We start from the raw sequence: 21,826 nt of genomic DNA on the forward strand, positions 1-21,826 counted from the left end.
GTTGCGGACAATGGAGCTAGGACAGTGCAGCACCTGAGAACCTGGCTCTGAGTTTCTTTCATACACTGACTAATACCCAGTGCTACTGAGAAATAGTTCATACCTTAAAAGAAAAAGAGGGAAAATCTTTTCCTTAAGGGGCTAACACTAAGTCATCGTAACTAGGGACCCAGTGGCAGAATCTCAGTAGGTTTCATGGGCAAATTCAAACTTCTCTTCATTAGGAAAAGAAAAGAAAACCCAGCATGGGCCGTGTACACCTGCCATGACTATCCAGAGAGACTAAATGTTGTTCCCATCACTATGTGAAGGTCCATTTATAAAGTGAGAGGAGTCCCGAGCCCAGCATGAAGACAAAGTAATCAGGAAAAAAATCATGGAAAACGTACAATACAGGCAGGAGAAGGAAAATTTGTGAGTAATTCAGTGACTTACCAAGGACGGTCAGCTGGGTTCCTCCACCGAAGACCCACCACAGTGACACAGGGCCATACAAAAACCTGTCCCAGTTGAAGGCAGGGAGAGGGCGCCACCACTGCCCAAGTAGGGAAAAAGAGACGCAGGGCAATTTCCACTGGCAGGTTTATCCTTTCTGGAGAAACTCATCATACAATCAGAGGATTGAAGATCCACTGGGAAGTGAAGCAATGGAGTATTCCTTAGGACAACTCGCAATAAGGCCAAGTCTTGTTCCCTGCACACAGCCCACATAAGAGCGCGGAAGATGGTCTTGTAGTTAAGGCACTGGCATGGGAGTCAGGTGAGTGGGTTCATGTCCTGGCTCTGCCACTGACTTTGTATCCTTGGGCAAGTCATGTCGTCTCTGTGCCTCCATTCCCCATCTGTAAAATGGGGGCAGCACTTCCCTGCCTCACAGGGTGGTATAAGGATAAGTTCAATCATGTCTCAGAGATGCTCAGGCACAACAGTGGTTGAGGGTGTAAAGGTATTGAGAGAGAAGCAAAGGAGCTCTGTGTTCTGCTACCGCGCTGGGTTCCCCCACTACAGCACTCCCCCAACCCCCCACACAGGCTGTGGATCTGCCTGCATGTCTGTGCAGCTGTGGCTGGACCCCGTGGAGAACGGTTGTGGGTTGTGGAGGCATGTACACAACTGGACTGTGTGTTGGTCCTTCTACTGCCATTTGGCCATGACAGGCCAGTACTGGGCCAAATTCTTCACGGGTGCCATTGTAGTGACTTCGGTGGAATTGCGTCATGGAAGGAATGGGGTGCATTAGCTGTCAGTATTGAATGGATTCAATGGTGTATGTTATGGATACGATAACGGTACTTAGAAACCATGTGTCCATGACCCCACACCTCTGGGAGCACCAGCATCTTTCTTGACAATTAATGTGCAGCATGTCCCTGTGACCCACCAGTTAGTGTCTGCAAAAAGACAGGTCAGACATGCCAGGGGCTGCACACGAGTGGATCAGATGTGATCCAAACCACGTGCTGTCCTCATCCACTCTCTGAATAGTGCAGCCTCTCTGTGCCTGTTCGTGAGAAGCTAAGACATCCCCTCCCAGATTGTCCCAACTTACCTGATCAGGATCTTCAGATGGACCAGGGGGCCACTCTGAGTCACTGGACACAGCCCTTCTGCACAGAGCTGCGTCATGGCGTCCTGTGTTCACCAGCCCCCTGCATGGCTCAGCTGAGAGTGAAGTCTCCACATTGGAGGTTCCAGAGGAATGACTCAAGATCCATGTTCCATGAAACCAATCACCCCACACTCTGTCTGATCCCTGAGGTAAGGTTGCCAGTTTTGATTGGCCGTATTCCTGGAGGTTTCATCACATGACATAATCTTTAATTAAAGATTAATCTTAATTAAATTTAATTCCTGGATTAATCGACAATCCTGGATGGTTGACCAGCAGTGGATCAGATATAGGTGTTACTGTCAGTCTCCCTGGAAGCCAGCAGCCAGTCAAGATGCTCAGAACCTTTGGTGCTTGTAAAAGCCATGTCCATTGTACAGCTGGCATATGCTGGAAAATGCTCCAGCCCCTGTAGGTAGCAATACAAGGCAATGCTGGTATCAATAGAGAGCATGTCTGCTCAGCCCATGTCCAGTATTGAGGAGACATCAGCACTTTCCTCGTGGGAGCCCCCAGTTGCTTTAGAAATTAACTCAGTGCCCCCAACGACAGCCATTTGCTCTGTATTTCCCAGCTGTTCTCAGCAGTGTTATTCCCTGGACAGAGCTGCCATGAGACTCTCACTATCACTGGGCTATTTCCTGCCCCTCACCTTAGGAGAGTAGCTCTGGGGCCTGCTGCCCAGCAGAGTGTGGGCGTGTGGGGCCCTCTCACCAAGGGCAGGGCCAGTAAACATCTAGGCTGTGAGCTGTGTCCATGCTCAGCTGATTTCTTCTGAATTAAACCAGGGCACTGGACCCTCCCTCTGACTGTAAATACAAACTCCCCTTAGAGCCTGGTGTGTGTCAGCTCAGCACGGCCGGGAGTGAATGGTACCAGCCTCATTCCCTCAGTAATGGGCCGCAGTTGGAGCTGTTTATAGCACTTTATCTTACACTTACTGAAGTCAGTTACACAGCTCCCTTGACTCCAACGGACCAGACCTTCCATAAGCCCCCGGACGGTGGTTTTCAGGCCGACAGAGGCTCTAAAGCACACTCCCCTGTGTAGTGTGGCGTGGGCTTGGGAACACGTGATGAGCAGGAGAATTCTGCGCAGCTGCAGCTGTGGTGAGCATCAGGGCTTCTGTCTAATTCTCAGCTACAGACGTGTTGCTCTTCCAGGGAAGATGTTTCGGGTTATTAGAAATTCCCTCACACCTCTAATGTGGCACTTGCTGATTTGATACGTTAAGTGACTTCATCATTCTCCCAGTTGAGGGCTGGGTAATGTGTCCCTTACCCATAGTAGGGTGAAGTCACCCCTGGGCTTAGGCTCTGCATAGGTCTATGCTCCATTTAAATTCAGTGTAACAGGCCAGATGTAGGATTTCAGTGGTGCATAGACATTATGCAGGTCCTCTGCACAGGGTGAATGTCACCCACTGGTGAGCACTTCTTCACCCGAACAGTCCTCTTGAAATCCATGGGACTAACTCAGGTGAGTAAAAGCTCACGAGTAAGAGCTAACATGCACACCCTAACTGTTGAATCATTCAGGAGTGACTCATCTAGATGTTTAACTTAATTAAAGGTCGGCATGTGCTTAACTGCTCTGCTGAATCAGGGCCTGTTTTCCTTTTGCTCAGTTTCCTCAGGCTGCATTATTTGTGTCTGGTGTTTGCTTTGGTTACTATTTTAATCCAGCAAATGAAGGGTTAATGACGTTTCATACTGGATGGCCACAGGCTAAATGGGGATGTAGGTGGGACTGAAGTGGTGTGTAATCCTTGTGGTGGTTCTCCGCACCACAGCTAATTTAGACCCCATAATTTTATATGTATCATTGGGATTATGTAATTAACATTGAATTTCATCTGCTATTTTGTTGAGTTTTGTAAGATCCCTTTGCAACTCTTTGCTGTGAGCTTTGGACTTAAATATCTTGAATAATTTTATATTATCTGCAAACTTTGCACTCACTGTTTATTCCCTTTTCCAGACCATTTATTAGTATGTTGAACAGCGCTGGTCTCAATCCAAATCCCTGGGGCACGCTACTATTTGCTTCTCTCCATTGTGAAAACTCACCATTTATTCCTATGCTTTGTTTCCTATCCCTAAGCAGTTACTGATCCATGCAAGGACCTTCCCTTTTATCACATGACTGCTTACCTTGCTTGAGCCTTTGGCTATCAAAGGCTTTCCAAAAGTCAAAGTATACTATATCCATTGGATCATCCTGGTCCACATGCTTGTTTACACCCTCAAAAATTCTAATAGATTGGTGAGATGTGATTTTTTTCCTTTACAAAATCCACGTTGACTCTTCCCCAATATATCAAGTTCATCTCTATGTCTGATAATTCTGAGCTTTACTATCGTTTCAACCAATTTGCCAGATACTAAAGTTAGGCTTATTGGCATGTAATTTCCAGGATCACCTCTGGAATCTTTAACAAAAATTGGCATTATAGAGTTATTTGGTTTCTTTCCCCTATGCTTGATTTAGCTTGTATAGGTGCCACAGCAGACTGGGAAATCGCACGTGGGAGAAAAAACCTCAGGGCCTGAAGTAAAACTAGCTACTCCACCAGACTATGCTTGATCTTAGCCTTCTCTTTTCCTGTAGCATGGTGACCCAGTACCAGCCTGGGAGATGGGCCTTGAATTCTTGTCTCCCTGGTGGTTTCTCTCTGGGTGTAATTCAGGAGTTCTGCAGAAGGCCTGTGTACTATTGAAGCCCACTCACATGAACTGTTCATGGGCTTCATGAAGGCCATTGCACAGGGTGAATTTCACCCTCCATGAATTCTGTTACTAGTTGTACCCACACTTTTGGGTCCAGGGGAGCAGGCTGACTATATCTGTGTGAGCAGCTGAGATTGCAGGCTAACGACCAGGCAAGCCATTTACATCCCATAAGAATTCTTTTCAGTAATGATAACCCTACAGCACAATGAATGACAGACCACAGATAAATGGAGCTAGGCTGAGCAATAGACTCTCTCCCTTGGGGGGCTTCGTGTCTTTATGGCTTTTCAAGCTATTACAAAGGACGTGTTTTCATTTGGAGTTCACATTTGTAACTGTAAATGTATCTATGACTGTATTTGCCAGGCCTCTGTTGGTAAATTATAACCTGTTTACTCTTACTGGAGCTGCAGGGTCACTGTTGAGACATTCATCTTTGGGAGAAGGAACAGGGACACAGCAGCTCAGAACAAAGATCTTTTGATTTAAAAAAATCTATTCAAAGCTCATCCTACCTAATAAGGTTCGTTTGTGATTGACAAGCCCCTAGCCATCCGCCCCCTGTGAACGAATAGCAGGTCCCACACAGAGAAGCACAGTGCAGTTTGACATTCAATGGGAAGGTGCATTTCCCTGCTTGCACTGCTGTTTTTGTGACTTGTGGGCGGCCAGGGACACCAGCAGCCAGAGATATTCAGTGAATTGAGTGGCCTGTCGTAGCATGAGGTCTGTTCGTGGTCCAGTTATGCCATTCAAAGGTGGGTCAAGTGACGCTCTTGTGCAGAGAGTCAGCAAAAGACCCACGGCACCACTAACAGAAAGACCCACTTACACTTGCTCCATAGTGTTTAAGTGGGACTCAAGTGCCACATAACTGTGGTCTGAACTATGGCTGAGTTCAGACCATGGGAGCTCACAAGAGAAACCGGGCAGTGGTCCCACCAGAATATTTCTGCCCTGGCAGCTGCAATCTCTGTTGCTTAGAGCAGTAGCACCTTCCAGCAGACTTAGGGTAACTCCCAAGCTTGGTGCTAGTTGTTTTATTGCTAGAGAAAAGCAAACAAGGTGAGATGGTCAGCGGGTGTAAATTGGCCTCACTCCACTCAATTTAATGGCTTGGTGCCAATCTAGGCCAGATGAAAATCCAAAAGAGAGTTTTATAACTATGAACACATCTTATCCAGTGACTACTAAATCTTACTGATATTTGCTAGGAATAAGTTATTGACAGATAAATTGAGAGAAATCAGTTCAGCCTTTGGAACCAGAAGAATAAACTATTGGCAGATAAATGTCCATCTTTTTATTGCAGGATCATGATAAACAACTTTTTGAAAACATTTGAAAGAGGCAATAATTTTAACTCTTCACGAACACAGCGATCGCTGAATGTTTCTGGTTTTATTAATATCATAACAAGGCTGCATCAGAGACTAAAGCAGGAAGGGCATTTCCAGGGAATGCAGGGGGATGAGAGCAGTGGGAACATGGGAATAAAAGCAGATATCAAAGGGATCGTCAAAGATCCCCCACATCACACAGGAAGCAGAGCCTGCTGGAGATCAGCATTAAGGTGATGCTACAGACTGATCCTGGCTCTTTTGGGGAAAATTCTACTGATAGACACAAGGACCAGCTGAGCCATCTGAGGGTCAGAGGTTTAAGAACACTGTGAGCGCTGCAAAGACTTCTTGAAGTTCTTCCCATCGTGTGTCACCTGACAGGTGTAGGTCTCATGGGTGTTCCAATCTGATCCAGTCAGAGACAGGTAACTGCTGGCCATGTACTTGTTGTCACTCTGTTTGGAGGGTTTGGTCGTCTCCACTCCAGTGGAGATCTGCTGGCCGTCAGCTTTCCAGGTGACTTGGACTGACCCTGGGTAAAAGCTGCCCAGCAGACACACCAGTGTGGCTTTGCTCTTTGCATTTATCTCTTCCGAGGATGGAGGGAAGAGGTGCACGGTGGGAGATGCCTTTGGCTGACCTACAAGACAATGTGGTTCAGAGTCAGATTAGGAACAAAGCCAAAGACAATTCAGATACACAATGGAACATCAAATTCAGATGCTTCCAGTGCAGAATGCAAGGTACTAGATATTTTGAGCTAGATCCTCACCCACTATAAATCAATGTAGTTCCATGACACCAGTGGAGGATCTGGCTCTTTGGGTCTATAAAGCTTTATTTTTTTTTAAATAAAATCTGTGGTGCCTGAGGGAGAAACTGCCTGAAATCTAAACCAATGCTGCTTTGTAACTACAAAGTCTTACCATTAAAAATCAAATCAAATCTCATCTACATCCCCTGATTCTATCCGGCAAAGATAGAGTGGAGTAGAACAGGAAAAGCTAAGTACAGCTAAACCCCTGTGCTAACACAATACTACAACAGTGACACTATTCTTTTCAAATGACTTACCAGGTATTTCCCTGATAATGTTTTTCCACTGAAAGGACTATTCTATGGATACAGATCATCCTCCCAGAGAAATCTTGCACCAAAATTTGGCAATACTCTATAATAATCTCCAGTGTTAAATATTCCCCAGCATCTCTCCCACCATCTTCCCTCTCCCACCAGCTAAGGAGCCATGTGACACTGCGGCTGGATTTGCAAGATTGCCCAGGAATTCAAGGCTGAGGAATGCAGCAGGATTATTCTGAGTCAACTATGTTTGATCTGCTGCGAGCTGCCAGCAGAACATGGAAAGCAGCTGTTGCTTTCGTACACAAAATGGCGCCCGCTACCGCTGGGCTGCTGTGCTCTGGCTCTTGCGTGTCTATCTTTAAAACTGCCAGCTAGCATCCTGTGCCCAGCTGCTGGCTGTAGGAAATGTGGATGTTTCGGAGGGCTCCAGGTTTAGCTCTGATACGGAATCCTGCCTAACCTGAGAGCTATTTAAATTGGTTTGTTTTTACTGGGTGGTATTATAGAAATTTGTGCCCCTTCAGTATCTCCTCCTGCAGGATACTCCACACATGGCGGAGAACTTGCATAGCGTCTTTCAAGTTTTTATTCTTACAGTTTTCTTAATACTTTAGGGCTGCATTAGGCAGGTACTGAGGGAAATGTTAAACCACTGCCATCAATTTGACTGCATCAGAGAAACCAAAAGCAAAATTTGAGCCCTTAAAATGAGAATAAGTTGAGCACTTAAATGCATGCTGAACTTTAAATGCATCAGCAATCCCCTGGAAGTCAATAGACTGACTACTCAGGTGCTTAAAGTTAAGCATGTGCTTAACTGCTCTGCTGGATTAGATTTTTTGTGCAAAGATTTAGGGTAGATTTTGGCCCACAGGCAGCATCAGAGTTTCTGCAAGTTCAGAATCTGTCACGGCGCCCTACATTGCTACTTCCTGTCGGTACAGTTCTCCCACTGCAGATCTCCTGCTTGCCTGGAATTAGGCCTTCGGTCCTAGCATTAATAATCTTGTCCGTTACGACCTCGCTGGCTCTACGGCTACAACAGCTGAACACCACATTAGTGGGAATGAATGGCCCTTTACTGAGAAATGCTCAGCTGAAGGCTGACCTGGCACAAGCCAACATTTAATCCCATAGTTCCGTTACTGCAGAGTTCACAATCACACCCAGGCATTGCTACGTCCGATTATTTCTGTGAGTTCAAGTTGGAGAAATTTAGCCTCTTAGGCCTTGATCCTGCAATCAGATTCATACCACCGGCCCGGGCCGGATTCCTATTGGTTTCAAAGATGCTCTCTGAGTATGCCTGTGTGGATTCAATGGTAGGAGTGGCAATATTTTATCTGAGTAGAGAGCCAGAAGGGCTCGCTCTCCTGTGTTCAATTGTACAGCATTTGGCAATTCAAAGAGATAGCTATAGTGAACCAGATTCTCTAGGGCAAACTCTCCTCTCATCTACGCTGTGTAAATCCCGTGTAATCAATGCACTTTTACCACAGTATCCGAGAAGAATATGGCCCAATATTTTCAGAAGCCAATTTCAGCTCATGTTTAAAGAAACCTCCTTGCTAACAACTGCCAGAGCTGCTAATATTCCCAGCACTGATTGCAGAACAAACAAGAGCATCAGAGAGCAATCTAGAGTTTCATCAATGTATTATTCATTGATTAACTACACCATAGCACTGAACAATGTTGCAACTGATTAAATAGGGAGATTCCCTCCTCCTGAAGGAAGAGAGATCCTTCTGAGACTTATGCCCTCATCCTGCAATGAGTTCCCCCAAGGAGACCCATGTGCTAACACAGAAGCCCACTGGATTCAGTGGTCATTGATAGTCACTGAAGGTTGTGGTCAGATTCTCAGCTATTGCAAATTCACGGCTTTGATTGAGAGAGGCTAATTTTTACACACACACACACACACACACACACACACACACACACACACACACACACACACACACACACACACACATGCTGTTGGAGGGAGAACCCATCATTTTAATATCTTCCAGGACAAAGCGAATCCAGTTACTCCAGATTTACACCAATGTAACCGAGAGCAGAATTTGGCCCATCCTTTCTAGATCGGGGTTCATTTTCTCTTAAATGACAATACTTTAGTTCCATCAGGATCTCAAAACCTCTTAGTTCAATGGCTTTCAGCCTTTTTCATTTGCGGACCCTTAAAAGATTTTGAATAGAGGTGCGGACCCCTTTGGCAACCTTAGTCATAGTCTGTGGCCCCCCAGGATTGAATACCACTGACCTAGATGTTTCACGAGACGCTTTCTAAAAAAAATAAAGTAAAAAAATTCGAATGGTGCTGGTGTGACCCTGTCTGCCGCTGGCTTTCCTCTCGCTAGTAGAGAGGAATAAATAGCTATGGATAAACTCCCAAAGGAAATCATCCTTTGACTTAGTCCTGCATATTCTGGTTCCACAGACATGTTCAGACCTGCACACACGGCTTGATTCTCAGAGATGCTGAGCACCCAGCACTGCTATTGGGAGCTATGGGTGCACAGCACCTCTGAAAATTAGCACCTCTTAAGCATGTGTGGTAATTGCCAGCTCAGTGGCCTGACGCTGTCAGGGCCGGCTTTAGGCCAGTTCCACCAATTCCCCGAATCGGGCCCCACGCCTAAGAGGGCCCCGCGCCCAGTGGCAGGGCCACGGGGAGGGGGAGGCAGAAAGTGGCTGAGAATCCCTTCCTTGGCTAGAGACTCCTTTGTAATTTTTTACTCACCCGGCGGCGCTCCAGATCTTCAGCGGCACTTCGGTGGCAGGTCCTTCGGTGCCACTGAAGACCCGAAGCGAGTGAAGGATCCACCGCCGAAGACTAGGAGCGCCACTCTGTGAGTACAAGCCCCACGTGTTTTTTTTTTAAGTCATCCTTGCCGGGGCCCCGTCAAAACTGTTTGAGTCTGGCCCCGCACGTCCTAAAGCCGGCCCTGGACACTGTACAGCAATTCCTATTGATCTGATTCTCAGAGGCACTGGGCCACCACAATTCCCATTGAATTCATAATCTGGCCCGTTTCAATGCAGCTGTGCAATGCTAGGCAGGAACATTCTTCTGTCCTGTCGCAATGATCAGCCTATGTCCCGAAGCACAAGATATCAATTCCCTTGCCTTTGCATGTACAAGACACAGAACAGTGGCGTTAACTGGTCATAAAATAATTCAACTTCTTGTTGACTCAAGATACAGTGTTTTACTCTGTCATCTCCCCTGGGGATGATACACTCTTTTACTTAGCAAATACATACTGCCAATCCTTCCATCTAGAGACCCCTCGGCTCAATGGACAGTGAGAAGAGAGGAGTGAGCCGTGTTCACTTGCTAACAATCACAATAATTCATTCATAATCTTAAACACTTCAGCTGAATCCTCTCTTGCATGTCTCTGTTCCAGGCTACAGAGTCCTACTTGGAGCAGTTAGTTCCTCATCCATACGTGAGTCTCTCTATTTAAGACCATCTTTGTCTCCTATCTAGCTACTGCGGGTATTCCTAGCGCCCATCGTGGTAATATCTAAGTATCTGCATGACAAGGAGAGATCCTCCTCTGGATCTTTTCAATCTCATCAAACCCTGATTCAACAGTGACTAGGCAGCCAGCCAGATGCTTAAAACCGAATGGACTATTTGCAACAGAGGGTGTCTCATGTTTTAAGAAGTCATCAGAATTTGCTCTGTATCCCTTTTAATTGCAACTGAGTTGAAAATTCTCACGAAAACATTCTAACTTTTCCAGCATAACCTCAGAAAAAGCATTAGACATGGGGGAAAAAAAAAGCAGCTGTCTTTTTTGACCATTTCTGAAATGGAGACCCTTTTCCCCCCACTTTTTTGGCTGCAGGACTGACCAGTCTTCTACGAAACTAAAACCTTATATCTCAAATTCTTGAATATTTTCTCCTTGTTACCAAAGCCTTACCTGGGTATGTTTCCATCAGAGAGTGAAAACTGACAGAGAAAGTTTTGTTAGATAAACAATTAAAATACAATTTGGCTGGGCTTTGAAATTAGGAGGTCTCCCCCGCCTAAGCTATCGCCTGTAATAAAACAAAGCCCCATTATGTGACCAAAGATTTGATCAATGGGGACTCACCAGTAACGAAAGGACAAAAACATTTTACAAGCAGAAAAATCTGTAACAACATAGGACCTGTGTTTTGTCATTCAACAGAGCAACCCCCCTCCGCCCACGCACACATTTTCCTGGTGATTAGGGCAGAGTAGAAGAGCACCCAGCCTGGAATAGACAGAGAAGTTGAGAAGGGGAGACAAAGGAAAAAAATTCAAAACCCACAACAACTGGGAAACAATTGTAAATGAATTTTAGAGTGACTTACCGAGGACGGTCAACTGCGTTCCGCCACCAAAGATATATGCACAGTGACACACAGCTGTGCAAAAATATCCCGGCAGCTGCTTGCTTCTGCTTTGTGGCCTGGGCGTCCCATCGGTGGGGTGAATTAGATGAGTAGGCTGATGGGCCAGAATGTTAAGCTTTGGGAGAAGGGACCCAGATTTCTCCTCTCTGAAGAAACTTGGGTGATACAGGTAGATGGATAATAGTTCAGTGGGGATTGTAATTGCGGAATCAGTTTCTCTCCCAAGGGATAAGCCACTGTGCCACCGGTCAAGGGCTTGAGTTAAATCAGCTGCTAATCCCAAAGAACGAACTCTCATTCTCTTTGAGTCCTAGCATAGAGCTTTTCTGTTCAGATCCATTTGTCTTTGAGCGTCTTGGCCTGTCTTCTTCACCAGCTCGTCCTTTCTGAATCTTTTTTCCTCTCATTTTGGCAGAATGGGGTCATTGGGACCAGCTTTGTTTCCATTTCTATGGTGTCCTGCTACATGGCACCATGCACCGTGCACACATGTAAACGCAATTAATGTCACATTAGCGGTGCTGGTGCACAGCAATGCACAGAACCCATAAAACAAAACAGATCGCAGACATGAACAGAATTTCCGCCCGCCCGTTTGGCAAAGGACCTTTCGGCCTGGAGTCCCGGGGCCTCCAGGGAACCGCAGAACAAGACGTGGAGAGCTAAGCAATAGGGGCTGTGAGGAAGGGGAGCCTGGCTTTCCGGTTATAAAGTTGACCACAGAGTGGATAAGATGGCAGGATGTACAGCTGGGGACTGGAGTATGGATCAATAATATACATTGTACTGGAGTTGATAGACGGAACGGAGAAAGAGGCTACATGACTATTCCCAATCTCTAGAATGCTGCACTGGGCCAGTTTTAGCAAAGGGCCACAGTTCCTAGATTCTCCCTTTACAAAGCCAGCACCTTATGCCCCCTCCTGTATCCATAACTCCCCTGATAGCATGAACCAGCCCACAGACCATGGCACTTCCCCCCACTCCATGGCTGCAGACTCCCCTGCTTCTCAGACCGTGTGTCTGAACCAATGTGTGATCTGAAATGCTCGGGGAGGCAAGAGGGTCACAGACAGATGTCTAGAGCATAGTGGTCCCTTTGCCCAGGTCCTGTGGAAATCCAGAGCCAGCCCCAGTGCAGCCTTGTTTTAGTTTAGGTCAAGACAAATAAACATCAAGAAACAGGCGATATTATGACTTTAAACCTGGTTTACCTGCTTCTGTATTTCTAGATTTCCAGTGACCCTGTGGCTTGATTCCCGGTGGGTCCCACTGACACACAAGGTCAGGACAATAAGGGTCTCTGCTCTGAAATCCACCTCGATGCTGTCAATGAATCCTGTTCTAGAAGGAGAACGCAGTGGCTAAACAACACTTGCTACTGAAGTATCAGCAGCATCCTCCATTGAGTCCCCCAGTGAAGGCAGCTCTGAAGATGTCTCTAGAACATATAAGCAGATCGGTTTCCCCAGAAAGCCGCTCAGAGAGATCCCTGTGAAGCAGCAGGTAGGAAGGCTCCTGGTGTGTGTTGCAATGCAAGGGTTACTCTTTCTGTGAACGGCCCTGCTAGCCCTGGGGCTTGGTCCTTGCTGGGAACCATGGAGTGATCCACCGCAGGGGGAACCCACAGGCCTGTTCCAAGTTTTGAGCCTGGTGGTGTCTCTTAGAGTTAGGGAGGGTCCGGCTGCCCCTCCCAGAGTATGGCCCTCTGGATGTTCACACAACTGACATCTACCATAAACATCTTCTGTGCAAGCTCCTGGATCCCACGAAAGCCATAGAGATCCATCTTTCTGTATGTACAAGGCACAAAGCAAAATGGTCCCAACAGATGCTGTTCCTACAATCTAATAATTCACTGCAGTAGTAAAATAAGTCCTTCCCTTATCTGCCCTGGAGAGGACAGACAGGAACCATCTCAGTCATGGACAGAGTCTCTTGCTCAATTGGCGTCTTCAGGAAGCCCACAGCTCCGGCTCTGCCACCTGACTGGGAAATGAAATGCTGCTTCTTAATCCCTGGATTCTCAGCCAGTTACACCTGACGAGCTGAGCTCGGTGTGCGCAGTACAGGCCAGAGATCGAGACAAGCATGGGGTGAGAGGTACAGCTAGCGATGCGAGCTTGGAGGGGAGGGGCCAGTAGCCAAGGGCTGGTAGCAGGATAGGGAGGGCTGACTCAGACAGAGTCAGTTTGGGCAGTGACTGCTGATGCCTGAAGACATCTGCAATAGCAGGTCCCCGGGGACAGGTGTAAACTGAAATTGAAGCCTGCTCCGTCAACCCCAGATTCCCAAGCTCGTAGGGCTTCCTCTTGCTCTTTAAAGCCTTTCTTCAATAACATCCCCTTTGAAAGTCCCCAATCCCTTATGGTGCAGTATTCAGTCCTGACAGAGCAACTCCCCCCTTCACACACAACTGGCAGGTGCTATTTTAAATGGAAGGATTTTAGCGTTAACGTCAAAATATTCAGACACCTGATTTCATGTCCGTGGGGCGGGGGGAGGGTAGCAGAAATCTGCACAGCTGGTTGGGGCTGGGAAAATACCTAGTGTTCAGCTGAGAAGATGAGGACACTCATGTAACATTCCTCATCCTGATCATTCTATTACTGCTCTGAGGGGCGAAACAATGAGGAGACCCTAGAAAGCCATTCGAAGCAGTGAAAGGCTCCAGCTTTTCGTAGCTTCCTAGGGAATGGGGGGTCACACTCACGGTTTTATTTCAGTCAAAGTGACTGCCGCCACTCTGCTGTCCCTTGTCCGGAGCAGCCAGAGCTGAGAACCGTATGGATGTGCTAATGGTAAGAAAATGCTGCACTGCACCTGATTTATCAGAACAAAATCCCCCTGGATCAGCTGATGATGGCAAATAGACTCATGAAATTTATCTGTTCACAGCTGGTTGCTTGACCCTGAGTGGCAGTTTTGTATACCTGACTCATAGGCTGGGAAGTGCCGGTTGGGTACCCAACACTTAGCCAATGAAAACCTGCTGTGTGCTGTAATGTGGCAGGGCAGTTACCATGTGTAACCAGTATGTGCCCTCTGCGGTCAGCTCCTGTGGTTACAAGTTGACTTGTGGTTACATGATTTCATGATTCCATTGATGCATTGAAACACTTTAGTCATGGGGGAAACCCACAGTGGGGTTAAACTGTCCTGCGATTGCACATACATCTGGCAGATGGTGTGTAACTGTCCAGCTCCTGGAAACCACTTCCTTTCTCTGTTAAACCCTGAAAGGAAATCAGAGTAGTTTCTGGGGCATGTTGCTGTCTCTCAGTGCAAGTCGCAATCATTTTATTTATAGTTCCCTGCAGCCAGGCTCTCAGGAAAGCAAGTCTCCCGTCCTTCAGTTGGTAACTGTTCACCTCTGGGAATCTGGGTTCAAAGCCTTTTTATGGCAGGAAAGAGGCTGAGTTGGTCTCTGCCTTGCCCCTGTTCCCATGGGCAGTCTCCCCCCTTGGACAGCTTGGAGTGGAATGACCATGGTGCTGGGGGTCAGGACTAGGGTGCCTTGGGTGGAGCTGCCTGGAGAAGTGGCCGGTGCTCTGGCTGGGTCTAGCCAGGGCTGTCAATCCCTCATGTGTAAGAGCAACCGTCTTGCCGGTTTGCATTAAACCAGAGCCAGGTGAAGAGACCTGTTAATTCCTTTCACTACCCCCAGGAACGGCTCGTTCCGGCTGGTGGGGAGCGACTGGGCCAGAGAACTTATTCCCTGCTTACCTAGCGTGCGCCAGCCCAGCCAGCACGCACGGCTTGGGGCTGCTTTGCTCTGGGTTCAGACTGGTCAACTGGGCGCATTTAGCCTGAGAAAAACTCTGAATCCAACAAAACCCAAACCTGTGGGCCGGGGGGGGGGAGTGGCAAGGTGTCTCATAGACAATCCCATCTCCTTTGCTTTACTCCTTCCTGGCTTATCAGACAGGTAAGGGTCAGAGACTCAGCAAAGAATCGAACCAAAGCAGAGAGCACCAGCCTGGCTTTCACAGCCAGTAGCCCCACTGCCCACCGAGCATCGGCATTCCACACCCCTCCTTGTCCTTGGCTCAGGGCATCTGGTGGCCAGTTGAAGCTAATCAGACTCCCATTATCATCAGCTCTCCTTTCAGTTGTTCTGGCTGCAGTGCCCTGCCTCGCCCAACCCACCCCGTTCTCTCCACAGGCCAGGGCCTGGGCAGCATTGCAACACCTAGCCCCTGTTTGGAGGATCGAATGAAACTGCCATGGGGCTTGGGGCTTGTTGTCCTTTGCCAGGGTGTCCTTTCACCCTGTTGTTAGCACAGTTCACCTCAGAGCCAAGCTTTCTGCTCTCCTGGGTTATTGGTCATTGACCTTGTGCAGTCAGGGGTATTTACACGTGTCGCTTCACAATGGCCTTGCCCTTGTCACATGGAGCGAAGCCCAGTTGAGCTCCGATGGCTCATCAGCTGAGTGATCAGCCACGGCCACAGTGAGTAGCTGCGCAGCTTTGCGTGGGGTGGCTGGGCAGCCCAGCATGCCAGAGCGCCTCGTGTTGGGACCATGTCAGGCCTCTCCCATTGCAACTGCTTGAGCTGGACGCGGAGACTTCCAAGAACCACCCTAGGGGCTGCAGGAAGTTGGGTGTTGTAGACTTGGTAGGTGCTGAGGCAGAACGGAAGCTGGTGTACCAGCATGGCGTGAGGGGACACGATCTCTGGAAGAAATATCTCTTAGAGGAGACGTGAAATTGAGCATCTGTAATAAATGATACTAGTGCTTTGAAAGCACTTTGCAGCCATCTGAGGAGCTCCTAGTCATTTGGGTTCACTGAGACTCCACCACACTTTCAGGTGTTAACTCCAGTGACCTGGCCTGTTGTAACAAAGCTAGTTCTGCCCATCTCAATTTCTTGGTGGATCAGCCGTATTATTATTCTGTGCTGCCTGCTCCAAACTCGTGTGTAGGGGTGGTGTTGGCTGTACATCAGCTCTCTCTCTTCACCCCAGAGGTGGCTGCAGATCAGTGATGGGTGATATTTGTATATCATTTTGAGAGGAGCTTTGGGAATCCCCCCGGATCAGAGAGGCTTTCTTAAGGCAAGAGACTGTTGGTTTTGCTCCGGTGCGCTTGGGCAGTCTTGCATGCAAGGTGGGACCAATTACTGTGCTCTGCTTGAGCAGCCTTGCCTAGTATTAACCGTGCCATCTCTGCACATGTGCTGTGCAGCTGGTCACGAGCAGCTCCTCCAGGTCAGTTGTTCGTCCCAGCATGTACTCGAGTCTCTTAGGGACGTGAATATGATCAGTTACTCAACTTCATTGCTGCGTAATGAGTGCAGTCTTAGCAGCTCATAATGCCTCAATTTCAGACAGAGATGCTGAGCCGTGTGCTCTAAAGAAGAGGTCAGGTAAATGTTTTGTAGCAAGCTGCCACCTCCCATCAAGTTATGCATAAGTCTGAGTCCATGCAAAGGAAAATGATTAAATTAGCCAAACACAGGAACAAGAGATGGACCCACCCCTGAAATGCAGCAAGCAAATTGATATTGGGCAAATGTCAGACACCGACAAATAATCAGTGCAACACAGTTCCGATAATGGGCAAGGCCCAGTTCCCAGAGCTAAGCAATGAGTTTCCCTCTGCTAAGTCCCTGACAGTGCTGGGAAATTCATATCTGGATCCCTCTACTCCCCCTGCAGTCCTCTCTTCTCCCCTGCCCCATCATCTTTTTCACAAACACACAGTTTGCATCTGCTTAGATCCAGGGCTTGGGTTCAGACCTCTAACAGGAACTCAATTCAGAGGAAAGAAAAGAGATTGGCCAAGATTTTCAACGGTTGCTAGTGATTTGGGGGTATCCAAAGGGGGCCAAGCATCTGTCCTGTGAAAATCAGGCCCCTTTTCCCGTGTTTTTAGTTGGGCAAATAGAAACAGAGGCTCCCCAGATCCCTGTCCTTTTTGAACATTTTAGCCAGATCATGACTCCTGGGTATCTGTGGGAATGTGCAACTCTGCCCACGCACCCCAGCTCTGCACTAACCCTGTTCCCTGGTGCACATCCCCATCTAGTGTCATTTTGCAGCAGTGCCATGCGAAGATTCCCATGTCTATATTTCAACCAGACCCTTACAGCTGGAGACGTTTCCTGCTTGGGATGAGCCTGAAGATGGCAGCAGAGCCACAGAGATTGGAGTTGATGTGAATCCAACACTCACCTCACGGACCGTAATGTCAGACAAGCTGGGGCTGGGGTAGATAAAGCCAGGCCAGCAGAGGTCAATGTGCACGAACAAAGGAGTTGCTGTCATCATCACGAATAAGTTGGAATATGAACAAGAGGCCACTAGGCAGCTCTCTAACACCATGTTCTACAGGCCATTATCCTCTGATCCCACTGAGAATTATCAAAAGAAACTACACCATTTGCTCAAGAAACGCCCTGAAAGAGCACAGGAACAGATCCATACAGATACATGCCTAGAACCCCGACCAGGTATATTCTATTTGCTACCCAAGATCCATAAACCTGGAAATCCTGGATGCCCCATCATCTCAGGCATTGGCACCCTAACAGCAGGATTGTCTGGCTATGTGGACTCTCTACTCAGGGTCTACGCTACCAGCATTCCCAGCTATCTTCGAGACACCACTGACTTCCTGAGGCAACTACAATCCATCGGTGATCTCCCAGAAAACACCATCCTGGCACTATGGATGTAGAAGCACTCTACACCAACATTCCACACAAAGATGGACTACAAGCTGTCAGGAACAGACTCCCTGATAATGTCATGGCAAACCTAGTGGCTGAAATTTGCGACTTTATCCTCACCCACAATTATTATACATTTGTGGACAATATATACCTTCAAGTCAGCGGCACTGCTACGGGTACTCACATGGCCCCACAGTATGCCGACATCTTTATGGCTGACTTAGAACAACACTTCCTCAACTCTCGTCCCCTAATGCCCCTACTCTACTTGCGCTACATTGATGACATCTTCATCATCTGGACCCATAGAAAAGAAGTCCTTGAGGAATTCCACCATGATTTCAACAATTTCCATCCCACCATCCATCTCAGCCTAGATCAATGCACACAAATGGTCCATTTCCTTGACACTACTGTGCTACTAAACGATGGTCGCATAAACACCACCCTATACTGGACTTACTGTCTGCTATACTTACCTACATGCCTCCAGCTTCCATCCAGGACACACGACACGATCCATTGTCTACAGCCAAGCTCTAAGATACAATTGCATTTGCTCCAATCCCTCAGACAGAGGCAAACACCTACAAGATCTCTGTCAAGCATTCTTAAAACAACAATACCCATCTGCTGAACTGAAAAAACAGATTGCAGAGCCAGAAGAGTTCTCAGAAGTCACCTACTACAAGGCAGGCCTATCAAAGAAAATAACAGAACACCACTAGCCATTACCTTCAGCCCCCAACTAAAACCTCTCCAGGGCATCATCAAAGATCTACAACCTATCCTGAAAGATGATCCCTCACTCTCACAGATCTTGGGAGACAAACCTGTCCTCGCTTACAAACAGCCCCCCAATCTGAAGCAAATACTCACTCACCAGCAACCATACATCACTGAACAAAAACCCTAACCCAGGAACCTATTCTTGCAACAAATCCCATTGCCAACTCTGTCCACACATCTATTCAAGTGACACCATCATAGGACCTAATCACATCAGTCACACCATCATGGGCTCATTCACCTGCACATCTACCAATGTGATATATGCCATCATGTGCCAGCAATGCCCCTCTGCCATGTACATTGGCCAAACCAGACAGTCTCTATGCAAAAGAATAAATGGACACAACTCTGACATCAGGAATCATAACGCTCAAAAACCAGTAGGAGAACACTTCAACCTCTCTGGCCATTCAGTAACAGATTTAAAGGTGGCTATTTTGCAACAGAAAAACTTCAAAAACAGACTCCAACTAGAAACTGCTGAACTTGAATTGATATGCAAACTAGATACAATCAATTTAGGCTTAAATAGAGACTGGGAATGGCAGAGCCATTACACACACTGAATCTATTTCCCCATGTTAAGTATCCTCACACCTTCTTGTCAACTGTCTGGAACGGGCTATCTTGGTTATTTTTTTTCTCCTGCTGACAACAGTTCATCTTAATTAATTAGCCTCTTAGAGTTAATTGGGCAACTCCCACCTTTTCATGTTCTTTGTATGCATATATATCTCCTCACTGTATGTTCCATTCTATGCATCCAATGAAGTGGGCTGTAGTCCACGAAAGCTTATGCTCAAATAAATTTGTTAATCTCTCAGGTGCCACAAGTACTCCTGTTCTTTCAACAGGTCTCATCGTTCCTGGCAAAGGCAGAGACTGTTTCCAAGGGCTAGCTGCCCAATGGAGCAGGTTCTGCCTGCTGATCGCTGATGAAAGAGCTCAGTTCCCACCCGGGCATCTTGCAGGAAATAGGGTGCCTAGCATCCAGCAGCTCCTCCCTGGCTCTCTGAGTGCAGAAACCAACTCCCCAAGTCCTGGGCCTGGTCACAGCTTTGGAAGAGATTGCCCAGGTATTGGGACAATCACACCAGGATAAGATACAGCAGCCACCCTCTCCTAGTAGGTTTCTATATCATTTCCCCTTTTAGTGACCTCAACGGCCCTTTTCTGACCCCAGCGTCACCCCTTTGCTGAGCGGTGGCAGAAGTTAAGGCCGTTCGAGTCGGTTGCCCCAGGGACGCACAGTCAGTGACGTGGAATCCGAGTGTGTTCTGAGTGTAACTTGTTTATTCACACATACACTAATCCAAATGTCATTCCTGGGTAGGCTGATGCTTCCTTTGAATATTTAAGCAAACAGCCCTCCTCCATCACCCGGCCTTTGGGCTTGTTTTATGCTGAAAATCTCAGGACCTCTCTTTGCTGCAGGCTGTAGTGTCCTGGTGTCTCTAGCCTCTGTTTGCTAGAAGTGGGGAATGGGAGACAGGGAATGAATTACTTGATGATTCCCTCTTCTGTCCGTTCCCTCTGGGGCACTTGGCTTTGGTCACTGTCAGAAGACAGGATACTGGGCTAGATGGACCTCTGGTCTGGCCCAGTATGGCCGTTCTTATGTTCTCTTGGCAAGATCTCTAGGTCTCTGAATAGGGATGTCACCTGAGGATGTAACTGCAGTTGTATCTCCCCCTGCTCATGCTGGAGGGGGTGATAAACCATAGCCAGTCTGAGCAAAGAGTTCCTGTCCTGCACCAGGAAATGGAGGAGGGAGATGGGGAAGGGCCATTCACACAGTGCATGGAGGGAGCTGGGAAGAGTTCTCCTCCCCGCCTCCTCACGAAAAGAGAGAGAAGGAGGAGGGAGAAGGGCAGAGATGTTCCACCCGACCCTCTGCAGAGGGAACATGAGAAGGAATCAGGGGAGCGCTGTGCATCTGCTGAGTGAGGAAATGGACTTCACTGTGAAGAACAACTGTTGTGTGATGCGTTATAGGCAGAGACCAAACACTGCAGCCTGTGCAGTTCTGTCCCCCCAACACCAGCACACAGCCTAGGCTGGGGGAGGGGAGGTTTTTGTCTCACTTCCCCATCTGTCTGTGTCACTGTGAGCAGCACCGCTGTGCCACACAGCACAGTAATAATCAGCCTCATCCTCTGCCAGGGCCCCGGAGATGGTTAAATAGCCGGTGTTACTGGACGTGTCTTTGGAACCAGAGAAACGAGCAGGGACCCCAGAGCCCTGGCCCTTGCTGGAATCCGAGTAGTAATACAGCAGGTATCGTGGAGAATTCCCAGGTTTCTGCTGGTACCAATACACAGTGTAGTCACTGATGCTGGTCCCACTGCTCATGGTGCAGGAGAGTTTCACAGTGTTTCCTGGGGACACTGACGCCGAGGGCGGCTGAGTCAGCACAGGCTGGGAGCTGGAACCTGGAAAAAATATGGTAGAAACCTGTCAAACCCTCCCTGTCCGTCCCCAGTCGCTAGTGATTTTAATGTGTATTTAACCTGCTCTCTCTTTCTCACCTGTGCACCATGTTCCCAGTAGGACAATGAGGGGAACCCAGAGCATGGTGAGGAGATTTCAGGCCCTTGGGAGGAACCGAGCGAGAGCTGCTGACAAGGCCGGACAGTGTCTGCTCCTTATATTGACCCTCCTGGGAGAAGAGCTGATAAGTCCCTTCTTTATGTTCATCTGCTCTCATCTGATTGGCCCTGACGATCACAGGGAGGAGCTGTGCGGGAGGAGGAAGAAGCTACAGCTCTATAAGATAAAGCTTCCACATCCCAGATGAGATTTGACTATTCGTGTCTAATCTGTGAACAGTTTGGGGTTGAACAAAACTGCATCTTTAGCTGAATAAATTCTTTGTCAGAAACACATTTTTCCAGCTCCAGTGATGCATAACTCACTTTTGCCTGAGTGGTCCCGTAGGCCTGTGTCCACTGCTTGGTTCTGCTGTGTGGTTCTCTGAGTGCTGGGCAGGCAGGTGGAGACTGCAGGGGTCTCTAGCTGCTGTGGGGTGTGTGGAGAGCCCTCAAGTCCGTGGCTGAAGAGGGCTGAGGAAGTCACAGTAAATGTTTGTCAGTCTCAGAGCCTCATTCCCAGCACATCCAGACCAGGGAGACAGGCAGGTATCCACCTTCAGCAGCACTTACTCTGCCCCAGGAGAAGGAAT

General features: G+C 47.8%; 1 protein-coding gene across 1 annotated transcript in view; it reads right to left on the bottom strand.

Annotated features, from left to right (window-relative positions):
• The window catches only part of LOC115661060 (immunoglobulin epsilon heavy chain-like), a 61,225-nt gene extending 39,942 nt beyond the window's left edge, over window positions 1–21,283 (bottom strand). The window contains exons 1-6 of the mRNA XM_030583198.1: window positions 21,174–21,283; window positions 20,774–21,077; window positions 17,960–17,965; window positions 10,044–10,051; window positions 4,798–4,804; window positions 436–473 (exon numbers count right to left, since the gene is read on the bottom strand). Coding sequence (XP_030439058.1) covers window positions 436–473; window positions 4,798–4,804; window positions 10,044–10,051; window positions 17,960–17,965; window positions 20,774–21,077; window positions 21,174–21,219 — 409 coding nt within the window. The 5' untranslated portion in view covers window positions 21,220–21,283. The remainder of the gene's footprint in view (window positions 1–435; window positions 474–4,797; window positions 4,805–10,043; window positions 10,052–17,959; window positions 17,966–20,773; window positions 21,078–21,173) is intronic.
• Window positions 21,284–21,826: the final 543 nt, after the last annotated feature.

This window comes from Gopherus evgoodei, chromosome 13 (genome assembly GCF_007399415.2).
Source record: "Gopherus evgoodei ecotype Sinaloan lineage chromosome 13, rGopEvg1_v1.p, whole genome shotgun sequence".
NCBI classification, from domain to species: domain Eukaryota; kingdom Metazoa; phylum Chordata; order Testudines; family Testudinidae; genus Gopherus; species Gopherus evgoodei.